Source organism: Anser anser, assembly GCF_964211835.1.
Source record: "Anser anser genome assembly, chromosome: 2".
Taxonomy (NCBI): domain Eukaryota; kingdom Metazoa; phylum Chordata; class Aves; order Anseriformes; family Anatidae; genus Anser; species Anser anser.
Genome location: NC_139721.1, coordinates 42,072,240 through 42,097,435, shown reverse-complemented (window position 1 = coordinate 42,097,435; position 25,196 = coordinate 42,072,240). Strand labels below are relative to the sequence as shown.

The following is a 25,196-nucleotide window of genomic DNA, read 5'->3' as shown; positions in this document are numbered from 1 at the left end:
TATTCTTTTAAGTGGCAGATATCAGCAGGGAAGGACTTTTTTCTGCCCTCATGGTTTGCATTACAGTACTTTATTTTAATCAAAGTATTTAGGCTAAACACAAGTTCACACTCAGAAATTGCTTGTGTGTTTCTTGGTTCTATAAGCATCAGTCACGTTTTTGTCTATGATAAGATAGAAATCAGAAGGAAATCAAGCAAACTTTTGTAGCACCATGCATCACTACTGCTACTGTCCACATAAAAGTTACATATAATTTCAATCTGCACAAACAACTTTGACTAATTTCAAATGAAAGCACAGACTTTTAAGACAAAGATAAAATGATTTTATTTTGTTAAAAAATTCCCAGTATGGAGTTGTACACTCAGGAAGATAATCCAAGCAGCTGAAATGACCTAATGTCATCCAAAATGTAGCAAGATAGAGACCTTGGTGCTGTCTTAAAGGTTGGAGTACCAGAAACACAATTTAATTTTTGAATGCCCTAAAAGTAGAGTTTTGTAGGTGCATAGTTCTGTAAGCCCGTAATAAAGTTGACAGTTTTATCCAATCTAGAACTTCACAAACACATCCTTCTCTCCATGAAGGATCTGGGGAACCTTTTACTTATCTTTGAAGTAGGCAATTCAATAATGGCAGAGTGGGATTTACATTGTAGTGCTGAACTACACACTATTATGCAGATCCATTGCTACTCAAGGAGTAACCATTCTCCTAGAAATAGAAGGACTCTGTCTCATAGCTAGGCCTAGTGGCTTCTAGGAGATGAGTCCCTAAAAGACAAATAAGGCTCAAAGGAGTAGGAAGATTATCTAAGGACTGGAGAAATTTTTTCAGTGGAGTAAAAGTATCAAGGCAACTGAACACACAGCTTATTAGAAGGAATGAATAGTGCTATGTGTGTACCTTCGCAAACCACTTGACCCAACTGACTACAGGACCTTTAAACTTGCTTTATAGATTAATGTTATTTACATATTTGACACTGGGTAATGCTCAAGTATGGTAATATTGTTCCTGAAGAACAAGGAACTTTTTTTTTTTAAACTAAGTAGCTTTAAAAAAGTCCATCCATCAACTAGCAAATTTAAGAGTCAGGTTGGAAAGACACTTGGCGAAATGCCATCCTATTTTCCAGAGATTAACTTAGTTTTATTTTAATCAAAGGTGAGATACAATTCCAAGTCTACGCATTTCCCAATTTAAAAAAATAAAAATCTGAATTTAATTTTTGTTTGTTTGCTTGTTTTAAAGTAAATCAGACACAGGATTTTCTGGGTATTCAAGTGAACTAGCTAGTCTGAAGAAATAATATTTTCAACATACGGGCAGAAGCATCGACATTTTCATGTGATCATTTCTTTATCTTTTCTTTTCCTCAACTTTATACCTTCCAAAGACAACTGATATAATTATGTAACGATAATTTAAGTCCTAGACATAAGCTTATTGTTGAATCCAGAATTTCTCTTTCAGCTGGTTACTCATTTGTGGTGCGTCTTCTTATAGTATTATTGAAAAAATAAAACAGAATAAAGTAGACTATATTTTTAAAATGTAGCCAGTATAATTGTTTTTAAAAATGTCACATTATCAGTCTTATTTGCTAACAAAATTAGCATCTACCTACTTAAGCTCTTTTTATTATTACAAGGCAATTACTGAATGTTGTTGAACACTAACTCCTTCTGGTGAAAACGTAGTTGTAATGAAACTTTTTTTGAGTAATCAGCTAAAAGCTGCAACAGATTAACATGAAATAAACATTATAGAAAGTTAATATTTAAAAGGCACACAAATACTTCAAACATACAGTTTCAAATCTTTATTGTTTTAAAATTCTACATGTCTTTTACAATTACAATAATTTGTTACTTAAATGACTCTTGTATGGGTTAATGTACAATGAGTTTTTTCCTGAAACTCAACCATGAAATACAATTTCATCAATATGATTTTTCTAAATAGATTAATACAAGATTTCTGGTTTGTTGGGAAGAACAAGCACTTCACTTTGAATAAACAGCACGTGAGTCTTCCCTTCAGAATCTGTGTGATCAATCCATCGAAAGTGCTTTTGAAGATTGCAGATCTAACTGTGACTGATTTCCAAAATCAGTCCATCAAATTACTTTTTTTTTTAAACATTAAAGAACATTTTCATGTAATGAAACAAGTTGCAGTAGTTATTTTTATTCATCTACTGAGGCAAACTCATGTTGAAGAAAAATTATATGATTATCTGCATGCAATGAACACTCCTCTTTAAATAGTTGATGAATTTTACACATATAAAGAATCTGTTAAAGAGTGCAAGTACTTTGATAATGATTTCACAAAAGGACATATGCTGGTAATAATGGTAACTAACATTTAACACCTAAATACAAGCTAATGTATATTTAACAGGCAATTAACATGGCTAGCAAACCATGTTGCATGTGGTTGCCCTTTCAGAAAATGAACTCATTTGGTCCACACTCCTAAAGTTATCTGGGTAAAAAAATTGAACAGGGCCAGAGATTCTGATGAAATTCTTGTTTCTAAAATGTGACCTGTTAAAAAGTAAAAGCAGTACATCAGTGAAGTATCTTGTCACATGACCTCAGTATAAAAACATGGCCTGGTATTCGGAGCGATGAACAAGCACTGAAGGACAAGTCAAAAAAGAATGGAGACAAAATGAACTGAAATTCTGTTGCATTATACTTTCTTGTTCCACGGTACTGCCTTCACTCTGTAGAATTTTGTACCCAAAGGAACTTTAAATCTGTTTTGTGCCTACAAAAAAAAAAAAAGCACATCAGAAATGTAATCAGAGGATTATTTTTGTTTTTTGTTTTAAATAAAAACTGACTCCCATCCCTCTAAGTTTGCCAGACCCGGGCAAGGTTCCTCTGTATCTCTTCATACTAAAGTATTGCCTTATCTGGGTCTCCAAAGATACCTCATCATTTTCCCTGATTCCAGTAAAATTCTGATGGTTTCAAGGTACCAAAATCTTACTAGGAACTGAACGGAAGTTTAGGAATTGTACCCTACAGATCATTGAAATATTATTACACAGGGTTGATGGAAATAGTCACTAGGATCCAAACATAAATATAAAGTTTAATCACACAGGCAGGTTTTCCAGAGGCAAACCTACCCAAGCCACTTGCTCACTTACTCTTTTTTTCTACTTCCCCTTCTCTTGCTATTCACTGACTCAAAAAATATAGCAAGAATGGCAGAACCCTGGACAATCTCTATACTGAAGTACTCATTATGTGAAGAGTATAGTTTTTATAATTGGTACAAACATTTCATCTGTTTTTCTTCTCTATTAATGTAATCAGATGATGTTTCTATTCCAATTTGCTTACCTTTTTTGCCTGGCAATATTCCTTTTCCATAACTTTTCCTAGCACCCAAGGTCTCCTAGATGCACCTGAAGCTAAAGAGACAATATGTTTATTATTTTGGATAGTCAGCTACAGACAACAGGACATTATATTAACTATAGTTAAATATTATTTGTTAACATTCTCCTTGAAAACATGAATTGTCCAAAAACCATATAAAAAAGTTAAAGCCATGAAAAAATAAGAAATTCAAAGGTGTCAAAATGGGGTTACTGGCATTTTCAAATAAAAACGTTTCAGTTCAAACTTTATTTGAAAAATTAAAATCAGCAAGGAGGAAACCAAATCAAAATTGAAAATTTAATGACTCAGAATTATTCTAGTCAACCTTGTTTGACCTTTTAGTCAGATTTAGGGTGAGAATTTCTTGATGTATTTCAAAAGATTTAAAGTCTTCCATATAAAACTTTCAGCATTTATAGATTCCAGTAAGAGTAAGGACGTGTACTTGTCTATTATTCCAAGAAATTATATATATTTTATCAATGATCATGGCATGAATAAAGTATCAAAAACAGACTGAAGGAACATGCTCTGCATAATCAGTGCTTTCTAAACACATCTATGAAAAGCTGGATCTAGTAACTAGAACATAAGTCACTCAAGAACCGGTGTTTGAAGTTTTAATCTTACTCTTCAAAATTAATTTGGCTATTAATAATAAAGCAGATTCCATTCTGCTCAAAGCTCCTACATATCAGTAGAACGTATTCATATCTGACCTGAACGCTGTACAACAATATATTGTGATTTAAATACTAGATGATTTTTTTTTGAATTTGCTTGTCTTGTGGACTTCATTAAATTCACATAAATTAGAAAGATGCCATCCATTCCTGAAATTTGCAAATTAAAACTTCCATATCCAGACAATGTGTGACAAAACAAATCCTGCAGTCTTCCAACCAATTTCAGCATCATCCTAACATTCTAAGTGTTCTTAATGGAGGACTATGACAGCCTAAGTCCCTGCCACTTAATGTTGTAGAGATCTATACAAAAATATTAACAATTTATACGTGTTGGTACCAAAGGTCAGATTTATGTTGTTTTTGGCAGACCTCAAAGCAATAATTTGTAGTACCTAGGTCCACACCAATTCTGATCTGTCACAAATAATACTGAAGTAACCTTTATTTCATTTTCCCTACTTTTCTGATACAGAAATAGAATCAAGACACTGTTTCTTGAAATACTGAGCTAGAAATAAATGTGTTCCAAAGGTAAGTCTTCATGGTTGTTTTACGTGCAGTTTTCTCAAGCTTAACACTACCTCTGGTTAGCAAGTGGTAAGGACGGAACAAACTAAGTCTGTTCAAAAACAGAGTTCAGTGAATTGCATACTCAGAATAATATACAAACTGAAATGGCGGTTACCTTGTGTATGTAAACCAACAGTAAGAAAGTCAGTCATATTTCACAGTTACATATGCAATGCTAATGCCATTGTTAGACTGTATTTGAGACTGTATTATATCTGTAAGATAGGAATTCTGCCCAGACATGTAAGAGAAAACATACAGCACAGATTCTTCAATAGTTTCTGAATTCAGTTAGAACTTCGTGGTCTTATCTTTCATTGTAACTGAAATACATAACGAGGTCTGCTGCTTGAGTATAAATTAACAGCTTCTGACAAGCAACAGCAGATATACATTTTCACTGATAAGTCAGAATTAATAAAGTTCCTTTTGATGCATGTTCTTAGATATTTCTGCAACAAAGATTTTTGAGTATGGTGGGATGGGGAGGTTTGCAAAACATAATTAGGTGTGATAGATTAAAGACATTTACATGAATCTATTTAATTTAGCACAGTTTATTGTAATGCACTAAACATTGTTATTTTTCCTGATATCTGAAAGATTAATACTTCAATTTAGTTAAGTTTACGTAGCTGCCAAAAATTGCCAATGAATAACCTGAAGATTAAACAAAGGAAAAAGCAAATGTACCACCAACCTGGACATAAACAAAAGGTATAGAAACTACTCTCTGAAGAATAACGAGTCCTGCTAAACACCACGTAAATACAGTGGAAAAAAATTATCAGCAAAAAAATTGCTTACAAATCCCCCTATACTAGAGCTTACATTTTATTATAGACACATATTTAGGGCCGTGAATACATGAACCTAAATTCAAGTCACTTCACAGAAGATGAGTTAGAAAGACAACACATTTTATCCAAAGACAATCTTTAAAGAGATTCATAAAGTCACATATTAAAAATAAGAACTGAGTACGCAAAGTTTTGACAGAAATGTTACAATGAGATTTCCATCATTTATCGGCAGTCCTGGCTATCGGGGGAGGTCCCAGTTGACTGGCGGCTAGCCAATGTAACGCCCATCTATAAGAAGGGCCAGAGGGCAGACCCGGGGAACTATAGGCCTGTCAGTTTGACCTCAGTGCCAGGAAAGCTCATGGAGCAGATTATCTTGAGGGTCATCACGTGGCACTTGCAGGGCAAGCAGGCGATCAGGCCCAGTCAGCATGGGTTTATGAAAGGCAGGTCCTGCTTGACAAACCTGATCTCCTTCTATGACCAAGTGACGCGCTTGGTGGATGAGGGAAAGGCTGTGGATGTGGTTTACCTTGACCTGAGTAAGGCTTTTGACACAGTTCCCCACAACATTCTCCTCAAGAAACTGGCTGCTCGGGGCTTGGACTGGCGTACGCTTCGCTGGGTTAGAAACTGGCTGGATAGCCAGGCCCAGAGAGTTGTGATGAATGGAGTCAAATCCAGTTGGAGGCCGGTCACTAGTGGCATCCCCCAGGGCTCGGTACTGGGGCCGGTCCTCTTTAATATCTTTATCGATGATCTGGATGAGGGGATCAAGTGCACCCTCAGTAAGTTTGCAGATGACACCAAGCTAAGTGCGTGTGTCGATCTGCTCGAGGGTAGGAAGGCTCTGCAGGAGGATCTGGATAGGCTGGAGCAATGAGCTGAGGTCAACTGTATGAAGTTCAACAAGGCCAAGTGCCGGGTCCTGCACCTGGGGCGCAACAACCCCAAGCAGAGCTACAGGCTGGGAGATGAGTGGCTGGAAAGCTGCCTGGCCGAGAAGGACCTGGGAGTATTGGTTGATAGTCGGCTGAATATGAGCCAGCAGTGTGCTCAGGTGGCCAAGAAGGCCAACAGCATCCTGCCTTGCATAAGAAACAGTGTGGCCAGCAGGTCTAGGGAAGTGATTGTGCCCCTGTACTCGGCTCTGGTGAGGCCGCACCTCGAGTACTGTGTTCAGTTTTGGGCCCCTCGCTACAGGAAGGACATGGACGTGCTCGAGCGAGTCCAGAGAAGGGCGACCAAGCTGGTGAGGGGTCTGGAGAACAAGTCTTACGAGGAGCAGCTGAGGGAGCTGGGCTTGTTCAGCCTGGAGAAGAGGAGGCTCAGGGGCAACCTTATCGCTCTCTATAGGTACACTAAAGGAGGCTGTAGAGAGGTGGGGGTTGGTCTGTTCTCCCACGTGCCTGGTGACAGGACGAGGGGGAATGGGAGAAAGTTGCGACAGGGGAGTTTTAGGTTGGATGTTAGGAAGTACTTCTTTACCGAAAGGGTTGTTAAGCATTGGAACGGGCTGCCCAGGGAGGTGGTGGAGTCACCATCCCTGGAGGTCTTTAAAAGACGTTTAGATGTAGAGCTTAGCGATATGGTTTAGTGGAGTACTTAGTGTTAGGTCGGAGGTTGGACTTGATGATCTTGAGGTCTCTTCCAACCTAGAAATCTGTGATACTGTGATAATGGGTTTTGCATTTGCTATCCTCATCAAATAAAAAAGAAACTGAAAACAAATTCCACATAATAATAGGCCTGAGACCTACACGATTACACACTGTTGTTGCTGATACTGAATAGCTAAGTGGCCTGATAGAATGTTTTCCCTAAATGATCAAAAGATTGGCGAAGCTGCCCTATGAGGAAAGGCTGTAGGCAGGTCTTTTGACCCTGAAGAACAGAAGGCTTGGGCAGACCTCACAGTATTACGGTACTTAAAGGGCAGCTGCAAAGAGGACAGAGGATCTCTTCACAAACAGCTACATGGAGAATGCAAGGGGCAATGGGTACAAGCTGCACTGGAAGAGGTTTGTCTTGATATAAGAAAAATGTTTTACAGTGAGAAGAATCAATCACTGGAGTCCACAGAGACGTGGTAGAATTCCCCATCACTACAGGTTTTCAAGATGCAACCATACAGGGTACTAGACAATCTCATCCAGGCTCCTTTATTCTACAAAAGGTTGGATGTGATGTTATTTTGAGGTCCCCTCCAACCTCGGCTGTTCTATGATTCTATGTTAATATACACTGGCTGTGCATAAAATTGGCATTTATTTATTACAGCTTGAAGATACAGATATTCTTTTCTATTTTTCAGAGATATCAATACCTACATAAAATTTTGATTTGAAGTGTTCTGTGTTGAAAAACATTTAGTATCAAATAGCAAAAGCTACAAAGAAAGCTAGTAGCTATTTATGTTACACACTTGTTGTATTTACCACATACGTATTTATATCACTTACTGTTAGAAATTTACGCGTTATTTGTAGGAAGACAAATATTGAAAATAATTTGACACTTACCACACTCACCTGGTCTGAGATCCAGTGCAGCAAGAGATTCTGAGTGCAAGAAATACAAGGTTGGACTAACAGTAAATAATACATAGTTGTCATGTCTTTCATCCAAGATTATTAGAACCAAATCGCCAACCTGAAAACTAGAGATATTAAGGAATTTAGTGAAAAAAGCACGAAAATTTAAGACTACATAAATTACACGAAATATTTTTCCACATACTGCGCAGGATGAGATTAAGCTGCAAAGCAACACAGAATTTTTTACTTGTTATGCCAATTCATATACATTTTGTATATTCTGGAGTCAACAAAAACTCTACTGTTTAAAAAGTATGTTTTTGAAATGTTTTTCTATATCCATCAGCTCTTACTATTTTTTTCCAAAAGAACTGACAGCTTTGCTTTAAAATATAAACAAGAATACCTAACAAAATACTAAGGTCTTTTTTTAAATTGACTTATATTCACCCATACTTATGATGATGACGACTGTACCACAGTATTTACAAACAGCCTTTTGATGTTTTAAACTGTAGCTAATTTGATCACATATAAATACACATTTGATCACATATAAAAATACTGCAAAGCATTTACGTAGATATCTTAAAATTTTAGGCACACAGGACAAAGAAGGGATGAAATATTCATCTGACTCTGACCAAAGGGATAAAAACAAAAATACTTTGGTGACTACATAAAAAGTTTCAAAAAGTCTCCTTCACAGCAGGTTAACACAAGCCACAAAGTTTTTCAGCCAAGTGACAGAAGTCAGAGAATTTCTGTCTCCAAGTTGTTTCACGGTGCAAATGTGTTGGAAGTGATTTAATTACCCATGAATGAAATGAAGTCTGAAATGGCTACAAATTAAGCATTAAACCATGAGAACACTAAGAATAAATACTATTATACTATTACTATTATACTGAATGTGGGGGAGGAAGTGTCAAAGAAAGGGGGGAAACACTTCTTGGGGGGGGGGGCGGGGGGGAAGGGCACAAAGATACTCAGGTATAGACAAGTATATCTGGAGAGAAATATAGCTCATATGCTTGAATGCACACTTTCAGATTAAGTAACACTTCCAGCTTTTCTCTCTGTTCTGATTATGATGACAGACTATGATGACAGACTATGACTCAAAAGATATTTCTCTTGGACAGGTGAATTCTTCTTTCATAATATTTTTCTTCCCAGAGAATACCATGAGAACTGCCATAATATTCAGATGCTCAAAGGAAAGGTTGATTCTGTACATACTGCCCTTGTTACAGTAAAAATGCAATTTGGTGCAGTTCAGAAAACATTATAGGAATAATCTGTATTTTTTTTTTCCAAAAAATCACTTCTGATGTTCCTCAAACTGAAATATTACTTGAAAACAACTGTCTGTAGCTTTTGAATTTTTCAACAATTGACACACGCACACACACACACAAGCAACAACTTCACATGTTAACAGTTCCATAATACCTAATATTTGAGTTAATTTCATTCTCTCAAGGTAAGTGGAAAGATTTTAGGAAAGTAGAATTCTACTGAAATACAATGGAGCACTATACAGATTCAGGATTAATAGCATTCCTTCTACTTTTTCTCAGCATGATTTCAGAAAGATAACAGCTAAACAAAAAGTAAATCTAAAAGAAAATACTGGATGCATTCTAGAAATCCCATGAAATACTAGCCTTATGAACAGCATAAAGAAAGGCAGGGAAATAAAGAAATCAAAAATTCAATAATGAATTCAGAAAGGCCTTTTTAAAAAGAAATGTTTATAAATTTTGATTTATGCTGAACTGGCATGGTTCAATAGCTGATGTGTGAGCTATAAAGATGATCTATACACCTTTTCATCAAAGAGAATGGACAGAAGAACTGTGACATTCTTTAACAACTTATTACTGAAGGCACATCCAACTATAGGAAAACAAATATGTACTTACTCTCTAATTGCTATTTTTTCAGAATGTCTTGAGGATACCGAAGACATGCTCTGGGACATCTATAAAAAAACAAAAAAGCTATAAAGAATTGGCAAACTATGATGAAATGTAAACAGCAGGCAACAATATGGTTGAAATAAATCATTTGTTTTCAAACCTGCCTGCTCTTGTAGATCATGTTCACTCAAGAGTATCTTTCTTTCAGCTTGTTCTGTAGCAGCTTTTTTTAAATAACTACCTTTATGAAATAGCTGATATCTCCTTTGTTATTAACGAGTGCTTTACAGATCAGTGCTACTGAAAATTTGTTCTGGGTATACAGAAGATCTATGATATAGCTACACACCAACACAGAATCCACTGGCATTCTAAGAAGTCTGATGGTAAAATAGTAGAAGTTAAACTCTGAATGTTATATTTGTCTAACAGCCATAAATTCAGTATGTGGATCTTGGATTTACAGAGGATTGTCACGCAATCCAAAGTTTATTGTATTAAAGCAAGATCCCCTGGAGTAAAATTGTAGTTAGATGTACTAAGACCAAACAAAGGCTTAATTGTGAGAGTTTTTGCACATCATTCTCATCTCCTATAAATGCAGTATTCGCCTTTAATTCAGTTTAAATTCCTCTAATACTGACACACAAACCAACTGTAACAAAGTAAATTAGATGCAAAAATGACCACGTGTACATACACTATCAGCAGTAACCATGATATAATAAGAAATGAAAATGGGTAAAGCTACTGCTCTGTATTTACAAAGATATACCAACCCATATACAAGCAACTAGAAAGAGAAGCTAATCTGATGTAAATTTATGCAATTGTCTACACTTTGATAAGTGTCCTGTAGAAACTCTGATTAAAGGTTCAGTAGTTTTTCCATTGGTTCCTACTTTCTGGATCATTTATGTATAAATGGCTAGACAAATCAAGGTTACTGAATCCAGCACAACACAAAAAGCTCCTGACTTCCTGACTTTTGATGACCCTCTCAGCAGTTTTCTTTATGTAGTCCGATTGCAGATTCTTTTTTTCTTAGATTCATTTGACTCGCATAGTAATTCTCTTACTTGAAGAGTTGCATCTAACAAGAAAAGTTGTCACCTGCTTATCATGTACTTAGATTTTTCTCTAAAAATATCTGAGAGTTTTCTTCAGATGTTAAGACTAAAGTTTTTCATTTAATTGGACTGTTAAATTTAAATTAAAATGCAAGCTAGCTTGTACCTTTTCATTAATTTCTAACTTAAAGAAAAAGCACAGAACAAATGAGAGCATTAAATACATTTGTACTACAACTAGGCAAAGCTTAAGAATACTCTAACTAGAGTTCAAATAGCTTAAATTGTGATGGTTTTCCTCGGGTGGGCAGCTGAACCCCACCACAACCACTCTCTCCCCTTCCTCAAAGGGAAACGGGGAGAAAACACGATGGCAAGGGCTCAAGGGTTGCGATAAGAATGGGGAGATCACTAATTATTATCCAGGGCAAAACAGACTCAACATATGGAAATTAATACAATTTATTGCCTATTACTAACAATCTAGAGGAGTGAGAAAAACTAAAACCACCTTCCTCCTGTAGGAGGTAGAAGAGGGTACCTCCTCCCGCCAGGCAGCACAGGGGAACAGGGGAATGGGGGCTGCGGTCAGTCCCTGACACTTCGTCTCCACTGCTCCTTCACGGTCCCTCTCTGCCCCTGCTCCCCGTGGGGTCCCTCCCACGGGATGCCGTCCTTCCCGAACTGAGCCTGCGGGGGCTGCCCACAGGCAGCAGCTCTTCAACAACTGCTCCCACACGGCTCCGTACCACGGGGTCCATCCCCCAGGAGCAAACTGCTCCAGCACGGGGCCCCCACGGGCGGCAGCTCCCCCCAGACCCCCTGCTCCTGCGTGGGCTCCTCTCCACGGGCTGCAGCTCCGGCCCGGGGCCTGCTCCTGCGGGGGCTCTCCATGGGCCGCAGCCTCCTCCAGGCCACATCCACCTGCTCCGTTTTTCCTCCTTTCTTAAATCTGCTCTCAGAGGCAGAAACATCATTTATTGGCTCAGCTCTGACCAGCTGCGGGTTCCTTTTGGAGCTGGCTGAAACTGGCCCTTATATAAAATGGGGCAGCTTCTAGACTCTTCTCATAGAGGCCACCCTGAAGCTGCCCCACTACCAAAACCTTGCCATGTAAACCAAACACACAAATAGACGTTTTTTCAAGCTCATATAAAGTAATGAAAATCCTGTAACAACATTCCTGTCATTAAAAGAAGCTCCTTTTTATCTTGTATTGCTAAAAGAGGTAACCCAAAAACTTTACTGCAAAATCCAGTCACCTGTGAAGATTCTTTTATTATGCAGTACACCTTCTGGGTTCCTTATCTGAGGTAGCTGGATATAAATAAATATTGATATGTTAACGTTGATGTATGTTTTAGCTTTAGAAGAGTATTGGGAAGGGGGTGAGAAAAAGGAGGAGGAAGAGACGACAAAATATTTTATTTTTGAAACAGCTGACCTACATGTAAGGAACTGAGAAGTTATGTTCTCATGCCCATTTAGAAATTAATTTTGAATAGATTTAGACACCAATGATCTGCTAATTTCTCCTATACAGCTTGTTATTAATTACACTAACAAAAATAATTTTGTATTTATCTTGTACAACACCAGACTTCCTTCAATTTAATTTTACTCTTAGATGACAAAAGATCCAGAATTTAATTCAGGATACTACAGAGAAGTTTGGCAGACTGTCCAGTGCATTTGTTATACAGAAATGCCTTGTGTGCACTTTATTAGCATTCTGAATAAACAAGTATGAGGAAATGCTTTAAAAGGTGTGCAATCATTTATGATCTGCAACAGAAGGATTTTTAAGGACATGTTTTAATGTGGAATGGAAAGCTTTTGGAAAAAAAATCATTTGATACCTGAATGTGTAACAGGAGAACAGGAGGAAATTCTAAACCAAATTTCAATAGTATCCCAGAGAGAAAACTGACTGCTGTTATGTAACTGAAGAAATTTAAACACTTTTGCTATGACATGTAACTTCATCCAACCACGCAGATACCAGTTCTTACAAAATTCCTAGATATATGTCAATATTTAAATAAATGGATATCTCCATGGCCAGTCCAACCACTCAACTGCCGTAAAACTAACAATTTCCTGTGTAAACTTTTTTTTAAATTAAGGTTAAGATCTGCTAGCAATACTATGCTGTAGCTAAATAAATCGAGGAGGATTCATAGCTCATGAATTAAAGGAACTCTGTCAGCATATTCTCTATCCTTCCTTAGGCATTGACTAATATTTCAGCATATAAGTTAAAAATGATGACTTAGTATTTTCAGTAGCTAAGCAAAATTAAAGTTTCACATTTGATAAAAATACAGATGCAGGTGGAAGGGACTCTGAGTATTCTGAATGCTTTATTAGGATAATTAGATTTTTGGCTTATAACTTAAAAGCACTTTGTAACAGAAATGTGACAGAGCCAACAGCACTGTTGGATTCTAATGTGCTGCATCCCTATTTTGAAAATTAAAAACAAAAAATCCTCTAAAAACAAAAAATCCTCTAAAATGCTAACATCAAAAAACAGTTTTCCAAAAACAATCTCCAGGTCATTGCTAAATATGCTTAATGTGCAGGCATATATATAAACTTGTAAACTGGCTTTCAATCTACTGTTCTCAAAGACCTTGGTGACACTGAAATTTAGTCCCCCCACACCAAGGCTGGAGAGTCTGTGCTTTTGGGAAGAAGTCTCTCCAATCATATTCATCTGTTCTATGGGAAAACTGCTAAACTGAGGTAACTCAAAGGTTATCAGATCACCAATTTGCCACTTGCATTACCATTTAAAACACTTTTGTAGTTAATAAACCACATTTTTATATTTGAACGAATTTTAACAAATTTAAAATTTGTAATCTTTTTAAGGTACTTAAAAGATGTGCATTGCACAAACACTTACCAATCTTTGATTTAATCTCTTATTTTCCTCTTCTTTCAACTGCAAAGTCTGAAAAAAAAATCTTACCTGATTAACTAATACAACTTGTACAGTATACACATCTTAAATAATGTTGACACTACCAGTTCCAGAGTAGTTGCACAATAGAAATCTTTACTTGCTTCAGTTTTAAAACAGTATCAAAACATATTTTGAATGAAGACTTGTGCAAAGATCAAAGGCCAGCAATTACTACTGTTAAACTATGCTTATCTCCACATACATTCTCCTTAACTTGAAAACATGCCATTGATAAAACAGAAAAAAATATATATTACTATTTTGTGGCTGCTAGCTACTAACCATGACAAATCCTTCGCAAGCAGAATACAGAATAAAACGTGCAAGTAGTCCTAATCAGAAACATCCAGTCACTCGCATTATGTGGTTCAACATTCAAGTTCTCCTGATGATCACAGAATTCAGTCTAAGTGATCCTAAAAAACTGAAGGCTAAAGACTGAAACTCGAGTTTCAATTTTGAAGAGGCAAAAAAAAAAGGCAACTAGAGAGGAGTTAAATATGACTAGATTGTTAAAAATGACCAGAACCTGAAAGATTTCAGTTTAATCACTGAGGATTAATTTAACTGTTTGCGAATAAGTAAAAAGCTTATTTCAAACAGGTTCCATAGTTTAATGTATGCTGAAAGTTACATTCAAAATAAAAGGTGTAACAGAAGTAAAAATTAATATATATTATTTGGGAGAGGCAGGGAAGCAAGTCTTAGGTTTAAACTTACAAACCTAACCTGCACGTTAAATAAATAATGTAGGAGCATTACTGTAAAGTCAGAAAATTGTAATATGAACATTCAAAACAGGTGTTATCTCACTTTTTACAGAAGCAAAATTAGGATTATAATGCATCCCAGGTAGAACTAAAATCATTTAAGTAGTAACAGTCTAAGAGTAGAAGTAACCTGTTTCCAAAGGAAACGCATAAAACCAACCTTGATTCACGTCCAACTGTTTTGGGATGCCTTGATTTGAAAATGCAAACTATTTTTTCCATGGTAAAAAATTCCCTAGATCAATGAACTGTTACTCCAAAAGAAGAAATACTACACATGACTCATTTATCCCAAAATCTATATAAACAGAATGAAGTATAAATGAGCATTAAGTTAGGCCTCGTATACAGTGTATTAATACTTACTTTGAATGACTTCACTTATACCAATCTGAAATCATACAAACAGAAAGCGTTCCTCGAAATGATATTTATAAGCTTTGCTGATGCTATATTGCACCAGAATACATAACAGACATTTATAATAATTAGCTGTAATTCTTAATCTCACTAATAATCTACTCACTCTTTCTAACAACATGATCCTCTGTTTTTCTTCAGACATATGGACATTTTCACTAAAAGAGAAAAAAGAAAATGAGTACATTAAAAGCAGTATTTTTCCCCACACACTCTAAAGTGCTTCCCCCCCCTTCTCATTCACACACAGATGAATGCTGTCATTCTGCTAGCATGATAAGTAGCTTACCTCAGAGTTTACAGAATATTTTGGTACTAGCATTCCTAGTATATAGGCAGGGTATATATTTAGGAAAGAAAGAATCAGGAAAGAGAAGAATCGGGAAAGTAGCTGACAAGCTGGGGGAGAAAAAACAAAACTACAGCACAGAAAGGTAGTTTAAGAATCAGCACTGATATTTCTGGCAGAACCTTTGAAAAAAAGGAAAAAGATTTTTTCCCCCTTCTATAATCCAGTGAATTTTCAGTTACTGATAAATAATAAGTTTGCAGTCATTTAAGAAGAATGGGGCCATTTCTGAATATTTCACAGGATTCAGCCCAAGATTTAGCTTAATTTCTACCAAGGGCAGGTATGTCCACTTCCCACTCATACATGAACACAGTTATGCAATCTACAGCAGTCACATGCTCAACCAACCATGAAGTTTCTTGTGTCTGATATGAGTCAGCCACTGTTCAAAAGATATGCCAAAAAATGCAAACACTCTACTAGCTCATCCTAGGTCAATTACAATTACTCTTAGCAATTAGAATTGTTGCTCTTCCACTTGATTTATATTTCATACACCTAGATGTAGTTTTTTACCTTATAATTGCAAGGCCCTTAAGGGTGTCTACTTCAAAGCCATCAAAACCACGCATTTCTGATGACTGTGATGCCACAATTGTATGTGTACATTTAAAAGAAAATTCTTAGTAATAATATCAAAGGTGGAGGGAGTGTTAAACATGCTCATTTGTACATTAGAACACCCAACAGCGCACACAAAGAATGAGAGCATGCTTCGTGCAATTCTACTACTATGCCCCATACTTACTGCACAGCCATCATACTGGTTTCCATTGTGGAATCCATTCTCCCTTCAGCTGCAATGTCAGAAGCCAATCTATCTGTGTCAGCAGGAATATCAGCTGCACATGCTCCACAAGCTTCTGAAGCTGCTGCTAAGTAGGTTGACGGAGAAAGATTACTACTTCTCAGCTTATTAACTTGTTCTTCAAGCTTTTTCTTTTCTTCAAGTAAACGAGCTCGATCTTCAGAAAGTGTTTCAATCAAATCTATGACACAAATAAATCAAAATTCCTTTAATAATAGCAGAACTAAGGAGCAAAACCAACCTGAAGCAAATGGAATTGTCCTAATAGAAAAGAAATACTTTCACAGTATGCTTACCCTTATCTTTTTCTTGCTGTTGTGTTAGCATTTTTAATTTATCACTAAGATCATTAATTATATTTTCTTTCTTCATTTTTTCTCTTGCCAAAACAGTGTTAAAGTTGGTCTGAAAACATAAAAAAGGATTACTGAAGTAGGAAATGTATGAGACAAGTAGAGCAAGAGAAGAGAGAAATGTAAAACAAAGGCCCAAGCAAGAAATAAGCTATTTGTTTTGATGCCATACTGAGGAAATTTTAGGCATTGGAATGGGTTGCCCAGGGAGGTGATGAAGTCACTGTCCCCAGCGGTGTTCAAGGAAAGGTTGGATGTGGTGCTTAGGGACATGGTTTGGTGGGTGATAATGGTGGTAGAGGGATGGTTGGACCAGATGGTCTTAGAGGTCTTATCCAACCTTAATGATTCTATGATATGAATCCCTCTACTAACCATTACACCCTCATACCTCTTACTTTTAGGGCTGTGGTGATGGGAAACAAAAAATTAACAACCATCTATTAAGAGGATATTTTAAATCACAATTGCACTCAGGTGAATTTTAGGAGCCAGTCATGACCTTGATTAGCTTTAGATTCTCTATTTCTATTTTTTCTATTTTTTTTTCTATGCCTACTCATCTCTCTTAAATCACAATTTACTTAACTGGTTATAGAACTTATATAGTGCATTGCAGACTTTACTAAATGTCTGTCTAATAAAACTCACATGACATAACACATCACAAGCATAAGCATAAGTAAAAACTTAAGTAACATTGCTAAGGTGAAAATGACATCAAGTATGAGGTTAAATACACAGAGAAATCGGCAATCATTGGAGGCAATGTAAGTCTTGTAAGTTTTCAGCACTGGTGGATATGTTTATTTATTTTTAATTAGGTTCTGTATTTCATTGGAATTTGATGTTAATGCTTTCCCTACCACGCTCTGCTGCATGAATGAAGATTATTAGATAATGAGGAAAATGGCATACTAAGGCAGATTCCAGCACAAAAAGAAATCTTAAAATTATCAAAGTAATCTATAAAACATCCCTATTAACTATGTATGGCTCACTTCAGTATTAATGTCTGCAGTCCAAAAATTTCAAAAATACTCTTTTCCTTATAACTGTCTGATTTTCTGCTCTCTGTACCAAGTGATTCAAAGTTCATTCACCAAGCTGATTGATTACTACACTCTCTGACCTTATTTGATCCTATTATAACTAAAGTAAGTAGAGGTGCTTAAAACAGAAAAACCTTTCTTAGTGGTTAAACGCTAAGCTGTAGATAATAGCTGTTACTAAGAGATTTAATTTCAGAACTGAGCACCTCTACAAAATCAGAGATTCACGACATTTTAAAAAGAAAAATGCACCATTAAAGATATTCTAATAATTAAATCAGTGTAGTATGAGTTTGTATCAAGGTGAGGAATACATAGAGTTGTTTAATATAGGTTTAGAAAGAAGTAAAAGATCACATTTGCTTTGAACCTCAAACACCATCTGCCCAGGCTAATAAAGGATAAAAGCCATTAAGTAGCATTCCAAATCAATTAGTATTTCAAAGCTTTAATCATGTATTGCACAGAATAACACTGTTAACTTAAACTGCACTTAAGTGACATCTTTCTGGAGTTCAATATATTAACAGATACAATTTACAGAACTAGCATAACAACACAAGCAAAAGTGACGGAAGAACAGTACTTGAATCTGGATTGCACATTTCACAGATAGTTAAGCAATTAACAAACAAACCATGGAGTGCTGAATTTCATTAACACATCATATGACTCCACAAAACAGTACAAATTCTGAATGTGTGTTACATAGCAAAAAAGAAGTCCGTATTTTCAAAACAGCAAAAGAACACATTCTCACAGGAGGGAAAGTAACAAAGAATCAACTTTACCTGCTGCTCTGCAGTTAGCGATGTTCTGATGTTCTGCATTTCTTCATTCTTTCTTCTCTCTTGTTCTTCAAGTTGCTCCAAGAATTTCATTTTTTCTTCCTGAAGCTTTTCTTGAAGTTCAGCAACCAAGCTTGATTCAGCAGATGATTCAGTGGGAGGACTTAAAAGAAAATGTTTAGGCTTTAAATTTATGTCATATACAGAGTCCCAGAATATATGGAAAGAAGGAAACACACAAATCAGAAGTCAGTTTTGAGACAGTTTTCTCTGAAATGTTTAACAAATACTGTAACTGTATTCCAATTAAGTCATTATTAATACTCCATTCTATTTTTAATCACGTACATCTCAACATATTCACACTCTTGGGCATTCTGTTTTCTAGTGCACTACAGTGACTATACTTTTGAAATTTTCTTGAGGGAGGGACTTTTTCCTTTTTGAACACAAAGGTATGGGAAGTGGTGAAACAAGAAACAATGACAGATCAATTCCATTGAGATTTTTAGCATGTCAAAATGCAAAGTCTACAGTACTGTTACAAAAATAAGCAATTCAGCAATAATTCAAAGGAATGCAGATGTAAAAGACAACACTGGCTTGCAGAATCTGAAGAACAGCAGTAATGATCATAAAGAAAAGAAAGCATTAACTGCCACTCAGGCAGAAAGATTAATAACAACATTAAACAGCTCTTGAAACAGTTTGGTTATACCACCATTGTGTACAGTATTGGGACAGAAATCCCTTTTGTTCAGCAACTTTTGTGAAAACTTGTATTATTTTAAGTTTCAATTGTTCCACTACTCCAGTTATATTTTATATAAATTAAATTTCCCCAAACCTATCTACATACATGTGTCATTTTTAAATTTTTTTTCCCCCGGTCTCAGCAGCCTGCAGGGACAGTCTCCTGACATTAGGTAGACTGTGCTGAAATCAAAACACTGTGTGCGCTAATATACCAACTCCCAGAAGCACATCTAATCTAAAAATGCTTCAAGAATTCTTCACTGTATCATCCAGCACAAACTCACCTGTTTCTGCCATCAATTCTCCCTATCCAGTTAAGAGAGCTATGTAAAAGGTTGGCTGGGAAGCGTAAGGAGGTATGCCTGCATCTTACAATACAAACAAAAAATCATTACTCGTGTTATTCCAGGTTGCCTGAGTGCCAATCTAATGCACCAACCTAAACCCAAGACTGTTAGCTGCACCAAACCAAAGGAGGTGTCATCTGCCTCGCAGATGAACTGAATGAACTCTCAACTCTTTGGAAAATGACACTCAAGTTCATTGTTATTCTAAGGATGCTCAGTACCTATGGCACTAGTTACAATGCCTACCTAACCTTTATTTTTCTTTCAGATACGAAAAGCACCTTTCTTCAGGGACTGGGGTTCCTCTCGCAAGTAAGCAGTGTACTACCGTACTTTAAGTCGACAAAGGACATATTTAGGAACACTGCCACTGCTCTACCACATGGGCATATACTGAAGATACAAAATATGATGCAGTAGCTAAGCACTCAGAAAGCCTGTCAGAAGATGTAAATACAAAGGCCCTGAAAGAACTAAGTGCACACAGTGACAAAACAACCTTTTGAGATTTCAGAAGTCAGAGGGAAAACGAGCAGAGAACAAAATAAGTTGTGAGACACCCAGGCAAGTCTTTTTTTTTTTAATGCCAGAGAAAGCATTTTTGTGCTGGATTAAATTTAAATTTGTTTTTAAATAAATTAAAACCATCTGTAAGATACGACATGCATGCTTTATGGAAAAGCTTCACCACTGAGCTGGAAAATCCCAAGGCTGGAAGATATCAAATCGGTAATTCAGTTTTAAAACCAGTCAAAAGTCCTACTACACTTTTAATATTTTTTCAAAGTTATAAGTCTTTTAGCTAAACAAATTGCTTAATGACAGTAATTATAAAAATTGCATTGTTCAATTAATCTCTGTTAATCTAAGTTGGGAACAGTACATACTACATACATAAGAAAAATGAAATAGTTATGAATGCTTTGTACATATATTCTCTCTCCTAATCACAACGACTTGAGCTCCAGGCACTTTATAAACAAAATGCATTAATTTTCATGTCTTAGTAATGCATGGACCATAAACATTTCTTTCTAGCTTCTAAATATTTTTGTTCACTTTCATGAAAGTTCAAAAAATTAAGTTTCTGATACCAGTGCCACACTCAGATCAAATTCAACAATGCAAGTCCTATCAGTGACTTCTGGAATGCTAGTGTAACATTGATCTTGAAGAAAAAAGCATTTATCTGACAAGCATTTAAGCAGGTGCCAAATAAAAGTTGTTTTCTACTGTTAAAAATTAACGGCTAAACAACAACCAAGTGAGGGTAACAAGTCAACTCAAGTTACTGACATAGCTTGGGTTTTAGGTACTTGAAAACCAAACAGCTAGACAGTGACTTTGAAATATTAAGACACATTCACATAACATATGTGCCCTCTGGAGACGAAACACGTTGTGTCTTTATTCCTAAAGAAAAAGCCTAACAGCAGATTAAAGGCATAAAGAGCGGCCTTATTTTAACATCGCACTTTGAAAATTAAATCACTTGATAGAACGCATAACAAACTACTAACATGTCTTCAGACTGAAGCAGATAACATTTCTTTGAAATATATTGCTCTCCACTTCATCCAGTTTGTATAGTAATGCACACAGCTGTGTTCAGTTGTTCACATTTAAATGTCGGTCTATTTTTTAAATAAGTCTGATGACATAGCTACATCTTTTTCCTGTTGAGTCATATTTCTATAACTTCTACATGCATCAATACAAACAAAAGGAAAAGAACATAGTGCTTGATTTATTCATTTTTTTTTCCTCCTCATTTCAGTGTATTTCATTAAATTTAAAGAATATTTAAAAACAGAAGTTTTAATTTAATTGTATCCCGATCACTGAACCTTAATTCAGGAAGCACACTCATTTTGACCTTTTTAGTACATGGACACACAAAACACAGACAGTAATACAACACAATGACAGATATTAGCATATCAAAATCCTTAGGTAATGGGGATGAAGTGGATATTTCAAGTGAAGCGGATGTTTCTATTTCTCTACACAGAAGTGAACTGTGTACTGGATTCTCTGCATAAACTCTCCCCATTTTTATTTTTTTTTAAAAACATTACCTTGATATTTAAAAGGTGAATGCCAACTTAAGTTTGTGTTTGCGTTCTGCACTGTTCTTTTTATGTATATTCTGCTAATTTTATCACGGTTTTCACATTTCACGTACTTGATATATCATAATACCTAGAACAAAATGCTTCAATTGGGTATTGTACAAACAAGAATTATCTCCAGAGCTCCAAGACTCTACAGGAAGGTTAACAACAAGTTCTAGCATTTCAAACTAGAATATTGTTTCTAAGCCACAGTCGCATAGAAAAAGTCTAGTATTTCCATTATACAATATACAAATGTCTACTCTGTTGACAGGCATTATGAACTAGTAGGTAGATTAGAAATGGGAAGTCAGGAGAAGTAACGAGGATTTTATGGCAAGGATTTTTTTTCCCCAATTGGAAAAATACTGCAAAAATTAACAACGAAAAACAATTATGTTAGGATGTCCTTTAAAAGGAGATTGCCCAATAATGTTTCACCATAAAGCTCAAATGGAGGATCCTAGACTGTATAAACGAGGCAGCTAAAGTCCAGTTTTCAGTTGACCATGTATTCTCACACATTTTTTTCATGGCAGCATTAGCATCACCATGAGAGTACAACTAGCCAATATACGAAAGTTACTAGCCTAAAAGCCATCCACTTCAAGCTCATACAGTGCTAGCGCCAGAGCAAAGGACAGGACAGTAGAGAGGCTGAGACCATCAAATCCTGAATTTCAAGCAACTGTGGAAGTGCTCCTTCAACAAAGCATTACAAGACTGAAATAAGAAATCTTCATTGCTGTCTGAAAATCATACTGTATAAAGTATGTTACAGTCTTTTAGACTAAATGCAGACACAGGAACATCACTACCTATAAAACAGAAATAACTTGAAACCTGAATAAAAACAAATCAGACAAACACTACTACAAACATGTAGAAATTTCACCTACTGCATAATGCATCACGAATATACCAGATTAATTACTTTAGAATACTAAGACAACACAGCAACTTAATTCTTACAGTACCTCTGATTTACTTGCATCTCAAGTTGTTGTATTTTTTCCAAAAGCCCTTTTTCAGCAGCTTCTCTCTGTAATTCAAACTCTTTACAAGCAGTTTGCACTGCATCCTCTTTTTCAGAATTGAGCTTCTGAATGAGCAACTGCCTGTCTTGCTCTTGGTTAGATACTAACAGTTCTTTCTCTTCCTTAAGCTTATGGATAATAGCTTCATATTTTTCCTGCTGCTCACAGAGTGCCATTTTTTCTGTTTTTTCCTTTTCTAAGGCATTCACTTCCAACTCTAACTTACTTTGTAGTTCTGTTATTTGCTCTGAAAGTCTTTTTTCTGCTTCACAAGTTTTTTGATGCAGAACTGTTACTTTGTTTAGTTCAGTTCTAAGCAAATTTGATTCTTCTTCATATCTGTCTACCAGCTCAGAAATGCACTGATCTTTCTCAATTGTCATTAGAGTTCTCAGTTCTGACAAGCCCACTTGATATTCATCACTGCTGATTTGTATCTTACTGTTTAATTTATCAATCTCTTTTTTTAAGTTTTCAGTTTCCTTATCAATCTGAGATTTTAAGGTCTCTTGTTGCTGGTTCCTGCTTTCTTCCAAGAGAAGCTTCATTTCATCAGTTTCTGCTTCTTTCAGGGCAAGTTCAACTTCTAATTTGCACCTCAAATCTGACAGATCTGAAACTTTCAGTTTTAACTCTTCTACCTGTTGTTGTTTCTCTTGTACAACTGCTGCATGAGATTCCTGCATTTGTTCAAGTCTATGCTGGTTCTCTTTTTTTAATTTATCTAAACAGTCCTTGTGCTCAGCTAGCACTTTCTCAAATTCCTGTAAATGTCTAGCTTGTAGGTTGTTTTCCAGTTCTTTTAAATGGCTTTGTTCTGAACTCTGCATTTCTGCCCTCAGGAGTTGTAGTTTTTCATCATTTTCAATATGAAGTTTTTTCAAGTCTTCAAGAACTATCTCACGTGACTGTCTCAGTTCCTTAATTTCACAATTTTGTGTCTCCATTTGGCATTCTAATTCATGTAATTTCTGATCTTTTTCATTCTGAAGGCAAACTACAGCTTCTTTTTCATTTTTCACCATCGCAAATTCATTGTTTTTATTCTGAAGTACTTCCTCAAGGCCTAACAAGTCACCTTTTAACTTTGTAATCTTTTTTTGGCTTTCTTCACCATCCTCCAGTAATTTATTAATTTTAGTTTCATATTCACTTTTCAAAGACTGTAGTTCTTTTTGATGTTTATCTTTTAGTGTTTTTTCAAGTGAAAGTTTTACCTTCTCAATAGTATTTACTATTTCTAATGAAGTGCATTTTAAAGAATTAGAAAAGTCACACTGTTCTCTTTGTACAAGTGTTCTAAAGTGGCAAAGATCTTCTTTTATACCTCTTAAATGTACCTTTGAATCTTGAGCAATAATCCTACACTTCTCCATGCAAACACTGAGAGGTGCATTTTCTACTGAAACGTCCTTTACACAAGAATTTGTGTCTTGCATGCGTCTACTGTCTATTGCATTGATAACTGAAGAATAAAGAGATTCCACCATCATTTCAGGACTTTGTGGATCACTTATTACATTAGGAGATACTGGATTTTCTTCTATTACAAATTCATTTACTGCTGACATAAAGTCAGATTCTGGACTTTCTGCTAATGAATCCAAGTCTAATGATCCTTGTTTAAGAGCTTGCTCCAGGTTCGGATGGGCAATAGTTTCAAAATCAAATGTATGAGCATCAATGCTGTCTGGTGACAATTCCTCTAATGGAGCTGGGGGACACACAGGAGGACAAAGGGGACCCTGAAGACTGAGCGATGGAGGAGTTTTTGAAGAGGTAGCAACTGTGGTTCCTGTTGTACTTTCCATCCTTGGTGTAGCAGCAGATTGTGGCGATGCTTGACTATTGGAGGCCTAGAATTTAAAGAACACAAAAAAGTATTTAAAGAGATTGGCAGAAGCAATGACAAATATTTTTGAATTGATCAATAATTACCAGGAAAAACTAGAATGAAGAAGTCAGCCTTATCTGTAAGGATCCGAAATAACTAAGACTGCAATTTAACTAAAAATTGCAGAAATTGCAAGTGATAATTTTTAAAAAAATTGAAAATTGATCAAACAAATATTAAATGTCCACCTATATAGAAATCCTACATAAATCACGTATGATTGTGTTTGAGAAGTCTGAAACAATTTTGGATGAAAAATGAAGGAACTGGTCAGAAATAGATACCCTTTGTTTTCCAACAATCTGCTGAAATTGTTTTTCCTTAATAATTTTAAGTTATTTCTAATTTATTCTTGTTAATACTGCCGTTAAGATTTAGTTTAATTCAGATACTATTAATGAATATTAAATTAAAGAGATTTACACAAACTTTACCAAGACAAAATGTTGTCTTCTAACGTAAGTATCAAAAACTTGCAATGAGAATTGTTCTACTTCTGAGATCAGTAAGTGCAAGTGTAAAAGACTACT

At 35.8% G+C, this 25,196-nt stretch overlaps 1 protein-coding gene across 4 annotated transcripts in view; it reads right to left on the bottom strand.

The window, feature by feature from the left end:
• Positions 1-1,813: 1,813 nt before the first annotated feature.
• RB1CC1 (RB1 inducible coiled-coil 1) overlaps positions 1,814-25,196 on the bottom strand; it is a 77,834-nt gene continuing 54,451 nt past the window's right edge. For 2 of the 4 annotated variants that reach the window (XM_083824827.1, XM_083824830.1), the window contains 10 exons: positions 22,713-24,628; positions 18,522-18,681; positions 16,622-16,730; positions 16,266-16,506; positions 15,272-15,323; positions 13,916-13,963; positions 9,938-9,996; positions 7,995-8,131; positions 3,369-3,439; positions 1,814-2,784 (listed from right to left, as the gene is read on the bottom strand). In XM_083824827.1, the coding sequence (XP_083680953.1) occupies positions 2,707-2,784; positions 3,369-3,439; positions 7,995-8,131; positions 9,938-9,996; positions 13,916-13,963; positions 15,272-15,323; positions 16,266-16,506; positions 16,622-16,730; positions 18,522-18,681; positions 22,713-24,628 (2,871 nt within the window). In that variant the 3' untranslated portion in view covers positions 1,814-2,706. Of the gene's footprint in view, positions 2,785-3,368; positions 3,440-7,994; positions 8,132-9,937; positions 9,997-12,143; positions 12,322-13,915; positions 13,964-15,271; positions 15,324-16,265; positions 16,507-16,621; positions 16,731-18,521; positions 18,682-22,712; positions 24,629-25,196 lie in introns of those variants that run through there. The other 2 variants (XM_083824828.1, XM_083824829.1) reach the window with 2 other exon arrangements.